Here is a 12979-nt window from a genome sequence, read left to right as displayed (position 1 = left end):
TGATATTGAAACTTAAAATATTGCAGATGTGAGCATGATAAAACATAGCCAAGGCCTTTTCGCTAACATTAAATGAGGACAGTTTTCTTAGTAGTCGTAATCTTTGCTGCCCTTTTAGTTTATTGTCTAGGATAGTACTAAGGTATTTAAAGGTTTGCACTATTTCAATAGTCTCTCCAGCTACAGAAACAATATCATTTTCCTTCTTTTCCCTACGAAAATCGATTATCATTTCTTTGGTTTTTTTTACATTTAATGATAAAAAATTATCTTTACAGTATTTTTCAAGATGTTTCCTGTTTTTTCCTAGGACTAACCATTATGGAGCTATAAAAATTCAAATGTAAAAATTTTGGTGGCAGTGATTAACTTGTTCGGAAGATGAAAATTGCCATAGATCTACAGATTCTATAGATCTAGTAGATCTAGACTAGTATAGTGATTGGAACTTAACTAAATTTTAAAAGTTTAAAAACTAAAACTAAGTTTATCATGAATTTAAAAAAATAGTTTAAAAAACTAAACTAAAAAAAATTAAAAAACTAAACAAACTTTTCATAACTTTTTTGGGGGGTGGGGGGGATCTAGACATCTAGACCTAGATCTAGTTAATCATCTGACTGTATATGCCTATATTCATATGCTTACGGTTTGATCTAATTCTTTTAACATTGTAGAATTATTTCTCCATGATAAAATCAGAAGATGTTTCTTACATAAACTTTATTGCACAATAAAATTTGAAACAAAAAAAAAAGATGTTTAAATAAATATGTGAGCTTGTATTTTTTGCCTTGAATAAAAAAAATTAAAACCTTAAGATAAGAAAGGTACGGTACCTTTATTTTTTAACATTAAATTATCTTATTATTCTATAATGGAAAATCTTACGTATACTGGTAAAGCTTAAAATCTCATTAAATAAAATAGTTTAAGAATTCCACATTGAGATGTAGTAACCAAAGAAATAGAAACCAAATTGTTGGAGTTTATTGAAATATTTGTCTTGTGTAACTATTTCAGTGTAAAGTACATGGGTATGCTTGACTAACCATGCTATTATATATTATTTTCTTGTCTGACTACTCAACATACAACCAACACTATTGCATAGTTGTTGAACATGGGGTGGTCTTGTCATTATGGACTGCACACTACAGTACCCTAGGCCTACTTCTGTATGTCTATCTGACCAGGCTGTTAAAATCAGTCGGACAAACAGTCTATTTACTTTTTGGGCAGGGAGGTTGTGTAACTATTTTAGTGTAAAGATTGATCTACGAACATGCTTGACTAACCATGCCAGTTTGTTATTTTCTTGTCTGACCACTCAGCATTAAGCAAACACAACTGAATAACTCGCAATGAAAAAAAAACTCAGGGTAGTCTTGTAGCATCATTGACTACACACGTACAGTACACTATAGGCCTACATCTGTACGTCTTTCTGACCAGGTTGTTAAAATCAGTCGCACACAGTCTATTTACTTTTCGGGCAGGGGGGGGGGGGGTATGGAGTATTTTTTTTTCTTTTCTTGAGTTGGTTATCCTAATGCTTTTAGATCTATATAGGCCGGACTGTAGATTAATTTAGACCTAGTTCTCAATAATAAGTCTAAATACTTCATCTAAGGTTTAGATATAAAAAGGGTATACTTGATTTTCCTGCAGTTAATAAATTATTGTTTTCCACAAATGAATTGATTAAATCCACTATAAACAGAATTTAAACACCATTACGTGACTCAAAAAATTCGAAACAACCTCATTCATAATATTGCATAGAAGCTTTTGGCAAAAAAAATGTTTAACAACATTTCATACTACTGCTAATTTCTAGCAGCATCTTACTTTACCCTCTTCAAATGCAGACTGACAAACTAGTTTTTAATGGATCATTTTTTTTGATAATCAAAGTTGTTGATATCACATGACCAAAAAAACAGCAGGGATGTGCGTTTCAACCGCTACCACATCTTGAATAATTTTATGATTTTTGATTGAACTTTTTAGTTAGTAACTAAAAAAAAAAAAATTAAACTACGATTTTAACTAAAAAATTTGTTTTTAAACTTTGGCCTTAATTATTGTTTTTTAGTTAAACTAAAAGTTTTTAACTTGTTAGTTAACTTTTGCCCTAGTAGTGACTCTACTAGTAGATCTACTTACTTTGTACTTAAGCTAAGATTATAATTATTATTATAATATAATTAGATATGATAGATCTAGTCCTAGAACTAAAATTTAATAATAGATTTTTATAATTATTAATACAGGATATAGATCTAGACTCTAGTACTCTAGTCTAGTCAAATACTACAGATTATAGTTTATAGTTATAGATCTCTACTAATATAAAAATTATTTATAAATTATAATAAAAGTAAAATTAAGTCATAAAAGTAATACAAATTAGTATTTAATTATTAAATAATAGTATTCATAAATTCACATATTCTATAAATACTATTAAAGTATTATAATATAATACAGTAGTATGTACTATAATATAGATCTAGACTATTTATTGTATGATTATCATCTGAATAATCATGAATAATCATAGACTTCTAGACAATCTAGACTAAATATGGATCTACAAGAAATCTATATCTTGACTAGCTAATTTATCTTTTTTTTTTAAATAAATGTGTTCATATTATTACAACATGGTCTTGGAGGAGGAGCTAGCATTTTCCAAATTTAGAATATAGTATTTACTTTATAAAAAATTATAATTATTTTTAATATTATATATGTTACATATTGGATAACTCATTCTGTCTCAAAAAAATAATTCCAATGGATCTGTCCAGATCATTGTTGTCTTTGGAAAGCTTTCCTGGGCCTTAGATAAAGGGACATTGTCAAAATGGCTGGCCCATCCATCATGATTCCTCTCTCCACATTGCTAATGTGATCCAAAGGAATGCTTCACATTACATTTGGTGCCAACTCAGTTCTAGAAGCTGCCAGAGAGAATCATAGCTAATAATCCCAATGTCTAAGGGGCTCAACTCTTGATTTATTCTCGAGGTTATCTCTTGAAGTCTCTTGAAGTCTTAATATTGTAAGTCAGCAGGGGTTTGAATTCAGATTAAGCTCCCCTATTAAGATGGGGGAGTATTTTTCTCTCTGCCTCTTTACTTTTGTTGTACCTTTTAGTCCCTTTTTTTTTTCTTCTGCTTTGAATGGCTTGTCCACGGTCTTGAGCATTAAAGCTTTCTGGTCAATCAGAGAGGTATTAGCAAAATATTAGCTCAAGGTAAAATTGTTTCCTCCGTAAGCAGCTGATTACTCCACTGTATGAGGATAATGGGTTAGCTTTTTTTTTTCGGATGTCCAGTTGACATTTAGACTTTAGACCTACAAATTTTCATAGAAGACTGTGGACTGCTATTTCTGCTTGTGTATCAGATCCATGTCAGGTCTTTGATGAGTTATCACCATGAATTAATGTGTTCATGTATTACATTGCGAAATGTGTCTAGGTATTGCAGTTAATTTAGGCCCGAGCTCAGCCCGACAGTCACACCATACACATTCAGTTATGCATAAAGTAATAAACCATGTGTATGATGATTTAAATAAAATTAGGAATTTAATGCAATGAATTATATACACTGAGTGAATATGAATGGTAATAATGAGGTGAGTTACAATAAGATATATAAATACGTGATATAAAATAATATGCTCTAATTCATCCCAAGTAATGGGCTATTTCCATACCAATAATACAATAACTTAACTTCAATATCGCACTAAGTGTGCCTAGGTAGTTATCCAAATAACAACTAACAATACACATAGAGCAGTCTTCATTAATAGTCCACAGCGCAGGTCACCATACCATCACAAGCTGGAACGTCATAAACCAACAACCGGTCTGAATACAGTCACCCGAAGTCTGGAACGGTACTCTCCGCCGTACCACCACACATCAGACAGAGAACTCTAGGATGAGAACTTAATTCCATAGTCCAAGGCTAGAACCAATCTGAAGCCTGAACTAAAACCTAAAATAAGACCCTGTAGAAAGATAAGAGAACGGAGTCTTCTAATTTTTCTAGTCTACCAATAGAATAACAATTACGATCGAATCAAAAAATAATTATTCAATGGGAAAATTAACTCACCCTAAACAGGGGTCAAGATAATCCAATTCAAGAATAATCCGAATATCAACCAAGACACAACAATAAGGCTATCCAGTATTGAAGTACAAGGCGAAAATCAGAGCTCCCTCAAGAAAACGTCTTGTCTCTAGACTACAAGATGGGAAAGAGGTCGACAGACCGTCCGCTACGTCACTAGTAGCGAGTGAGTATTAGTCAAAACAAACTGATGACCAGAAACCAAGGGACACAACCTGCTAAACAAAATACTTGAAGGAAAATAAACACAATGACGTCATCAAACGTGTTGAACTCGGCATTATTTACATTTGACTACCGTATGCAGTTACTTTAGTAACTGCGACAATCCAGACTCTTGTTTTTCCTTAAAAATGTATCATCTAGCTGAGTGTTATATTCCTGCCCATATCTAGTATTTTTGTTTTCACTATTCAGTAATTTCCTTTGTGACCTTTTTATGCAGCATCAAGAGTGTTGATTTTTTCTGTCCAGAATGGCTTCAACTTTTACAAAGACAAATCAGATGCCATTTTCATGCCACACTGCTATTATGCTAAGTTGACAGACCCTGACATTTAACAGATTTTCTCTTCTGACAATTCAGACTGCTGCCCCATACATCATGCTTACACCACTTTTATAATTCTTTAGTGGCCTTAGAAGAGGGGCAGTCAGTAAAAATGCATATCTGTCATTTGTTGTGGATAATGCCAATAAATCTTATTGCCGGCAGTGTTCTTCATAGTTAAAACAAAAATTGTTATATAAGAAATAATAGAATCTTGAATTGCTCTAAAAACAAAAAAAAAAATCATTCTTGACATGATTGATATAGATTTTTTTTTTTTTACAAAAATAATAACTTTTACTTGGCCCCATTTATTTCAGTAAACCTAAAAAAAAATATTGAATGACTTATTATTTACTACCTTAGTCAAGCAAACTCTTAAATAACAAACAATGTCATTTCAGAATTATTTTGATAGTTTTGAAAATGCCTTTTAAGTGGAGGCTGAAAAAAACCAGGAAGTATGATATTTCTACTAAGAACTCCTTCATTGTAGGAGTGTATTTATTGGACAATGCTTATTTAGAATGTACCCTGAGTGCTGAAAGTACAGGACAAGAGTGCTTGAAAAGTATTGCCCAGAGAATCGAACTCTCTGAGGTAAGTTAACACAGTGTGCTTTGTCAGTTGATGTCTTTAGTAAGAACTTGTTCAGTGTTGTGAAATGTTTTTAGGGTAGAGAACAAAGTCTTGCATTTCATCTTAACAGTGAACTGTTTAATGACTTTTACTACATTATAAATTGTACTGGTGTGACAGAATTTTATCATATATTTAAAAATCCTTACTGTTTTTGCAATTGTTGTCTTTAATTCTAGTAATCAAAATCAATATATAATATTTTTATTTTTCAGAGTCAGTATTTTGGATTGAGATATGTTACTAAAAAATTGCATTTTCATTGGGTTGACTTAGAGAAGCCACTTAAAAAGCAGTTAGATAAATATGCCCAGCCTGCTAGTCACTGTCATTGTCTCTACTTTGGTGTGATGTTCTATGTGATGGGGGCACATAAAATTCCAGATGAAGTGGCTCGGTACGATTGTCTGGTATTTTATATATATGTACTAGATTAGATAATTTAGTGTAAATTAGATTTTGAAATGTGTATGAAAATATATTGTATTTGTTTTATTGATGTTTACACTACTAGTATGTTATCCCCAGTTATCACTATTACCTTCAACTAAAAAATGATGTGATTGATGGAAGGCTTCTATGTTCTTCAGATCAAGCTGTCAGACTGGCAGCTTACAGCTTGCAAGGTGAGAATTTAATATGTAGTTTCTCAGATGAATTCAACACAGACACATTATATGTTGTCAGTATCTACATATTTCTTGTTTACCTACAGAGTTAAGGAAGGGTGGTCTCCACTGGAGGCTCATTGTCTAAATTTGAACAAGTCTGATAGTCCAGTTCACTCATTTCTGTTGCACATGCTTAAGGACGAAGCTATGTTACTCTTTTCCGAATGCATGTCTTTTAGCTGTTTTAACTCTTTCAGTGCGGCGTTACTCTCAGCGAGTAACTTTGCTAGTGCTGGTCAGTGCGGAGTTACTCTCAGCGAGTAACTTGGTTTATAATATTTATTTCACTATCTTTTTAAGTTAAACTTTTTTATTTCTCTTTTTTTTTAATTTCCCGAATGTGGGAGTGATTGTTCTTTGTTTTGGTAGAAAATTTGATGCAGTACCAACTTTTTTTTTTTAAAAAAGAGAAAATTGTGTCAATGGTTCCTCTTTTTTAGTTTATTTCCTGGGACCCGAAAGATGTAAATAATAAAATTTCTTAGTGTATTTTTTCATCTTTTATGACATTTGAAGTGATTAAATGTGTTTAGTATTGTGTTTTTTCAATATTTATAGATTAAATGTTTTATTAAAAGGTTAAATCTTTCAGTATATCGATTTTAAGCGAATTTTTTAACATATTTTTTTTTTTCGTGCTCAGTTTAAAATTTATGAAAAAATATTTTTCTTGAATAATTAATTTTATTTATTATAAATTTGTAGCCCATTCATTTTCATTTAAAATAAAATCAAATATGTTAGATTATTTAATAAAATAAAAAAGTTATATTAGTTTTAGTAACTCTACCCCTCTTGAAAATTTGTGTTCATCCTGGAAAACTCCATTTTTTCTATCTAAATAATTCGCACTGAAAGAGTTAAAGCATGGTAGACTAAATTTTAAAACCTATTGTACAAATCCGGATTTGTATTGTAGCTTTTAACCCACAACTTGAGTTTCATTCTATCATATCAGATGTTCATAGAATACTCTGATTAAAAAAAAATGTATATGTATATGCATTCACTCAAAAGTTATTTTACCTTGCCCTCTTCTTAGTTCATGATAAAGAAATAGAATCTACAACAAAGTATTGTTACTTTGATTTTTGTTGTACAATATTTCAGCTGAGTTTGGAGATTATGAGCCTGAGAAATACACTATTCAGAATGTGTTGCTTTTTCCCAAGGTATTTATAAATTGTAGTATAGATTTTAATTACGGTTTGTTTCTTCATCTCCTGCTTTCTCTTTTCTATAAATTTAAGAAAATAAAAAATAAATCCCAGAAGAGTAAAGCATTTTTAACAAGATAGGCCCACTACATCAATGGTAAAAAAAAACAGGTCATTCTAACTCTGTAAAAATGTTGACTTCCACAAATACATTGAAACCTTTTTTTCGTACTAAGAATGGAAGATTGGATAGAAAGATAGTCTCTAGATAATACAACTACTTTTTTTTTGTGTTCAAGACAATGATGAAAGATGAGACAGTGGCAGCTGAACTTGTGTCTGAGGCTGTAGCTGGACACAATAGTCTACAGGGTGTCTCTCCAGGCAGAGCAGAGCTTCAGTATGTTAAAGAAATACAAATGATGGATGGTTACAGTGTAGAATATTACAGTGCTAAGGTAAGAGATGACAAAGTGGCTGAGATAAAGAAGCTGTTAATGTTTAGTTTCCTGATTTAGTCTACAGACTGAAAGAGGATAACTAAGAGTAATTTTTACCCTTGTAGTCTAGATGGCACTGGTGTGTAATTAACAAAAGGTTTTGCTTTGTCAATTTATGGTGGGTAGATAATATTATTTTTCTGGTCTGCTCTGGACTTTTGAAATACTAAATATTTGTTTGATATTGAAAAGGGAAAATAAATCCTACAGTATTGAGAGATGGTGATGAGCTCTTTACCTTAGATAAATAATAATAGTTAGTTGATAAAGTATGTAGTAGTTATAATTTCAGCCTGTTTCAGGAGTATTTTATTTCACTAGAGTCATACCAATTAGGCTGGACTTGTACAGAGAATAAATTAAAATAGACTCTACTAATGATATTTTTATGTGCTTCTAATTAGCATATTTGAACTATCTTTATCTGAAGAATTTTATTGTCGCTTTAAAATTAATGATTAACAAAGCTTTATTATTAACAGGATGAATCTCGAAAAGATCTTTATTTAGGCACTTCCTGCATGGGTATTTTTGCTCGCTATTTAGATGGTCAGTCACCAGTTTATTACAAGTAAGTGCTCTCATAAAATAAAAAAAAATGAAACACATATAGCAAGTTTTTAATTTTTTTTTTCTCTTTTCATCACTTAATATTGCCATTTATTTTAGGCTGTATAAACTTTTATTGTCTCAACTCATATATCTAGGTGGCATGAGATTGCTAAAGTGACTCAAAGTAAAAAGACACTTGAAATAGATACGTCTAAAAGTTCTGTACAGTTTCAATTAGTAAGTAAACAAACCCTAACCTTTTTGCATTGCTTATATTATAATACATTATTAGAATCATGACTTTTTGCTGTGGTAGTTGTGTTTAATTACTAGGCAAATTATCCTAATTACTTTTTTTTTTCAAACTGCTAGATTTTATGAATAACTCAATGTAATTGTTAAAACAAGAATCATTTTTATTACAGGAGGATACAGACACTGCTAAGTATGTCTGCCATTTATCTCAGCTACAGCGCCAATTTTACAAATCATCTAAAGGAAATTTAAGGTATTCAACTCTAAAAACTCGTACATCCTTGAGTCTCCCACACTACTTGCATACAAAACACCTTACAATCACAGTGTATAGATAACTTTGTTCTTACAAGAAACAATGCATGATTTGTGTTCTGATCTAAGCATGGCTAAAAGAAACATCTTCTTTAGTATGTGTTTGTTTCCACACTTTTAACTGAAAACAATGATATATTATTAAGAATTACTTACTAAGTCACAAAATCCTTTCTCACAAGAAATGCAAAATTAAAAAAACATTTTTGTTTAAATTATCTATAAAAAAATTTATTAGCTAGGTTTTTAGATTATGAATCTTAGGCCAAGGTCATTTAAAGAAATGAGATAATGATGACTATTTGGATTCTGTTATGTACCTTTCGTACCTACCTCATCAGCTTTAAGAACATATAGGCACATGATACATGTAATCATACATTTTCATTGCGTTTTTATGAGTTTGTTTATAAGTTTTGTTAGACACTTAGAATAAAATATTTACATGTAAATAAAAATAAACATAACTTATAAAAATATTGATTATTAAAAGTAATTCAATTGTTAAACGGAAAAAAAAGCTAAATTTTTTTTTTAAAATCTTGAACATCTTTATATAAAAAATATTTTTGACATGTTCAGATAAGAAATAGTATCCTTATATTATATATAATAATAATAAAGTTAATGTAGAAAATTTCTTCAACAAATGTGTATTGCACAAAACAAAGTCTAAGAAAATGTAAGACATAAGAAGAATGTTAAAAGATATATGATACACACTTGACAATAACATAAACATTTCAAAGTGGTCTGTACAAAAAATATTTCAAAGAATAAATAATATTTGTGATTTAAGTATTGAATTTCAAGGGAATCTTGGCTTAATTAACCCAATAGCTCCTATTGCCCGTTAGTTGAAAACCTTCCCATACCCTTAGCAAAGAAGGGTAACTCTAATTTAAAAAATCCTTAAATAAATATTTTGAAAAAAAAAATCAAATTTAAGATCTAATACTAACAAATAAACAAACAGCTTTCAAAAAAATAGAACCATATGTCTAGTAAAAAAAAATAATATACTTTTTATACCTTTAGAAAGCTTAAAAAATACTCATTTCTCTAGGTAGGGGCTTATACACTGGGGGCTATGGGCTTGTTTGTTTGAAAAATTAATTCAGCAATAAAAAATCATCCAGATTTGACTAAAAGTAGAATCGTAATCTCCACAATGATTAGTAATCACGCTTGCAATGCAACTAGAATAAACTTTTTATTTAAAAACTTTAATGCAAGCATTATTGAAAAAGGGATTTTAGAAACATTCTACAACAATTTAGGACAAAAACAAGAAAATGTTCCAGACTGCAGAAGGAGCTAATGGGTTAATATTATTTAATAAAAAAAAAATATTTTTAAATTTCAGTTTTAAACTTTTTTTTAGTAAAGTTAATATTAACTACAAATTAGAAAATATACTGTATTATTGTTAGAAATCTTTATATGTTCCTAGTTTTCTCCTTTTTTATTTAAAAAATAATTGTAAAAAAAAATTTCTTTTACATAGCTGATTTTTTCTTGTTTCTTGAATTCCTCAATTATGGGATACAGACTTCAAAAATCTTAAGCTTTCATTTAGTTTTTTTTTTGTTAAATAATTATCCTTCTGAATTTAGTTACCCAATAAAAATAGTCCTATAAGGACACACCATTGTTTTCCAAATTGAACTTTTTTAAAACTTTGACTAGAACACATCTCTTGCTACTAGAAAATAGAGTAGAACACAAATATCATCATCCTACACAGGAAAAAAAAACATTCTTGTGAATACAGTGTAAAATAGAACATTTCTCTAGCAGATAAAAGCTTTTTTTATAGTCATAGTGAAATGATTTCTGTGTTATTGTTTGCCCTCTTTAGCATGAATCATGTTGCATTGTGTTTGCATGCTTTTGTTTCAGTCTAAGTTTGTCTGACATCACACAAGCTGGTGAAACTGCAGAAAGCCTTCCCTTTGAGTATGTATTCTAAATTAAACAGTTTCTATGAAAACCTATCATCTTAAAAACCTACTCTTAGCCTGATATACCATTAGCATGTCTTAATTAAATAATTTTATTGCCTATGAAAAGTGCATGAAAAATAAAATTTACATTCTAAGATGCTTAAGTAATAGAGCATGAATGACCATATTAACATCATGGAATGCTTTGTTTAAACACATTTGTTTAAAGCTGTGGCACTATATAGATAAGAAATATAACAAAAAGTATGTTTATGACATGTTCATTGATATACTTGAACATATGTAAATTGTTTCTTGTATAAGATAAGATAAGATATGCTTTTTTTTGGAAATCAGGCCGAGTTTATTTTGAGTTTATTTTGACAATGTGCCATGCTTAAACTCACATACAGTCCAGTAATGGGTTATGCAGGTTTTCATCACATCGTATTGTCAGGGAAGCTGCTCAGTTGTATTCATATTTATATAACATATTTATGCCATTTTATTTGTATTGCAATATAAGAACCTGGAAATGTGTGCATTGAATTGAGAGACAGTAACACCTTAAATAATACGTCACAACTTTCAAAAAGGAAATTCTCACCAAATAATGTGAAGGAAATGGAAATTTCAAATTTTACCCTTAGAATTGCATGTGACTAATTATTTTATTTTGTGTTACCATAACCTACCATTCTCAGTCTATAATTTTATTAGTTATTATGATTAGCATTTTAACTAGTATATCTCTAACATTTCTTGTTTGATTTCTATTCAGGGATGCTCAACAAGTGTATATACCCCCTCCCACTGAATCAACTCAAACTTCCCAAGAACTAGTGAGTTTTAGAATAGCCATTGTATGTAGAGCTTTAGTTCTTTCAATCAAAAATTGTGTTAAATAATTTTTTGTTTCTTTTTTGCAGGGTCCCTCACAAACCTCACTGGCTCATACTACAGAACAGAGATATCCACCAGGTAAACTGAATAGGGTGGGAATATCAATGTGACTTAGTTTAACACCATTTGTCATGATAGATATCAATATATTGATAATGTTCTTTACTGGTACTGGTAATGTTGACGACAAACTTCCAAGTTATTTGGTAAGCTTTTATTATTATGAATTTAATCTAATATGTAGATCTAACTACACACAGTAACAGTAAAAACAAAGTTAAGTAAGGCTGCTTGCTTATTAACTTTGAATATGTAAATCTGTAAAGAAGGGCCCAGTCCAATGTCCTAGATGATGAAAATATGAGGACATTTATGCTGTATATGGAGCGTAGGGAGCGCAGTGGCTTAGTGGTTAAGCACTTGGCTTCTAAACCTGGGGTCCTCGGTTCAAATCTCAGTGAAGATTGGGATTTTAAATTTCTGGATTTTTTGGGCGTCCTTGATTCCACCCATCTCTAATAGGTCGTTGTACTGGCCACATGACACCCTGTTCGTTAACCATGGGTCAAAGAAAGAGGTGACCTTACATTATCTGCATGGTCTGAATGTCTCTAGACTACTCTAAGATTTGAGAAATGGTTACATGGATGGCTTTAAGACATCAGTGGCACTAAACTACTGACATAGTTCATATTTGGGAATTTGTACAGCATTAGACACTTTAGTATTTAGTAAGGACATCCATGATGACAGTAAAATGTGAGTCATGGGTTGCTCTTATACTTAAGTATTGAGGACATCTAGTCTAGGCATTCTCAATGGGGGCAACAACAGATACAAAGATACTCCCAATAACTCATTCAGGAGAGGGAAATAGACATAAATGACTGGTCTTTGATTGTTTATCAATGTATGGGGCTGTCAGTGTTTGTGTTTCATGCTACAAAGCAAAAGATAGTTGAAAACAAAGAAAAAGTTTAGAAACTTAAAGCAGCAAATAAACCTAACATACTAATTTCTTGAATGTAGTGGGCTTTTTGAAGCCAAGATCAGACGCCATGTACATTTTACACATACATGATAGGAAATGAAACTGTACTCATCTTCAATCATAAAGCAAACACAGAGTAATAATAGAAGGTTGAGAAAAGATATTATGGAATAATAATAATAATAATCTTTATTATCCTTGAAGAAATTTGTTTTACAATTGTGCATTACAAAAAAACAATACAGGATTAGAGCAAACATTTGTTCAATAACACACAAGATATATGTTCATAGCTGTGGTGATGCGAGTTCCTCTTGGTTATAATTGTGATAATATTCTTTCA

General features: G+C 30.7%; 1 protein-coding gene and 1 long non-coding RNA gene across 4 annotated transcripts in view; one reads left to right on the top strand and one right to left on the bottom strand.

Annotated features, from left to right (window-relative positions):
• LOC106053241 (tyrosine-protein phosphatase non-receptor type 21-like) overlaps positions 1 to 12979 on the top strand; it is a 48596-nt gene that overhangs the window by 5731 nt on the left and 29886 nt on the right. For 2 of the 3 annotated variants that reach the window (XM_056024415.1, XM_056024417.1), the window contains exons 2-12: positions 5112 to 5307; positions 5562 to 5743; positions 5875 to 5972; positions 7128 to 7189; positions 7474 to 7632; positions 8157 to 8245; positions 8382 to 8463; positions 8652 to 8734; positions 10699 to 10755; positions 11524 to 11584; positions 11672 to 11723. In XM_056024415.1, coding sequence (XP_055880390.1) covers positions 5134 to 5307; positions 5562 to 5743; positions 5875 to 5972; positions 7128 to 7189; positions 7474 to 7632; positions 8157 to 8245; positions 8382 to 8463; positions 8652 to 8734; positions 10699 to 10755; positions 11524 to 11584; positions 11672 to 11723 — 1099 coding nt within the window. In that variant the 5' untranslated portion in view covers positions 5112 to 5133. The remainder of the gene's footprint in view (positions 1 to 5111; positions 5308 to 5561; positions 5744 to 5874; positions 5973 to 7127; positions 7190 to 7473; positions 7633 to 8156; positions 8246 to 8381; positions 8464 to 8651; positions 8735 to 10698; positions 10756 to 11523; positions 11585 to 11671; positions 11724 to 12979) is intronic. The other variant, XM_056024416.1, reaches the window with a different exon arrangement.
• On the bottom strand, positions 3577 to 4445 carry LOC129925225 (uncharacterized). The gene is made up of 2 exons (XR_008777022.1): positions 4140 to 4445; positions 3577 to 4032 (listed from the first exon to the last, which is right to left on the bottom strand). It is a non-coding gene; the product is annotated as an uncharacterized LOC129925225 (long non-coding RNA).

The sequence above is a fragment of the Biomphalaria glabrata genome, chromosome 3 (assembly GCF_947242115.1).
Source record: "Biomphalaria glabrata chromosome 3, xgBioGlab47.1, whole genome shotgun sequence".
Lineage (NCBI taxonomy): Eukaryota > Metazoa > Mollusca > Gastropoda > Planorbidae > Biomphalaria > Biomphalaria glabrata.
The sequence above is the reverse complement of the archived record's forward strand: the minus strand, read 5'-3'. Positions and strand labels throughout refer to the sequence as shown.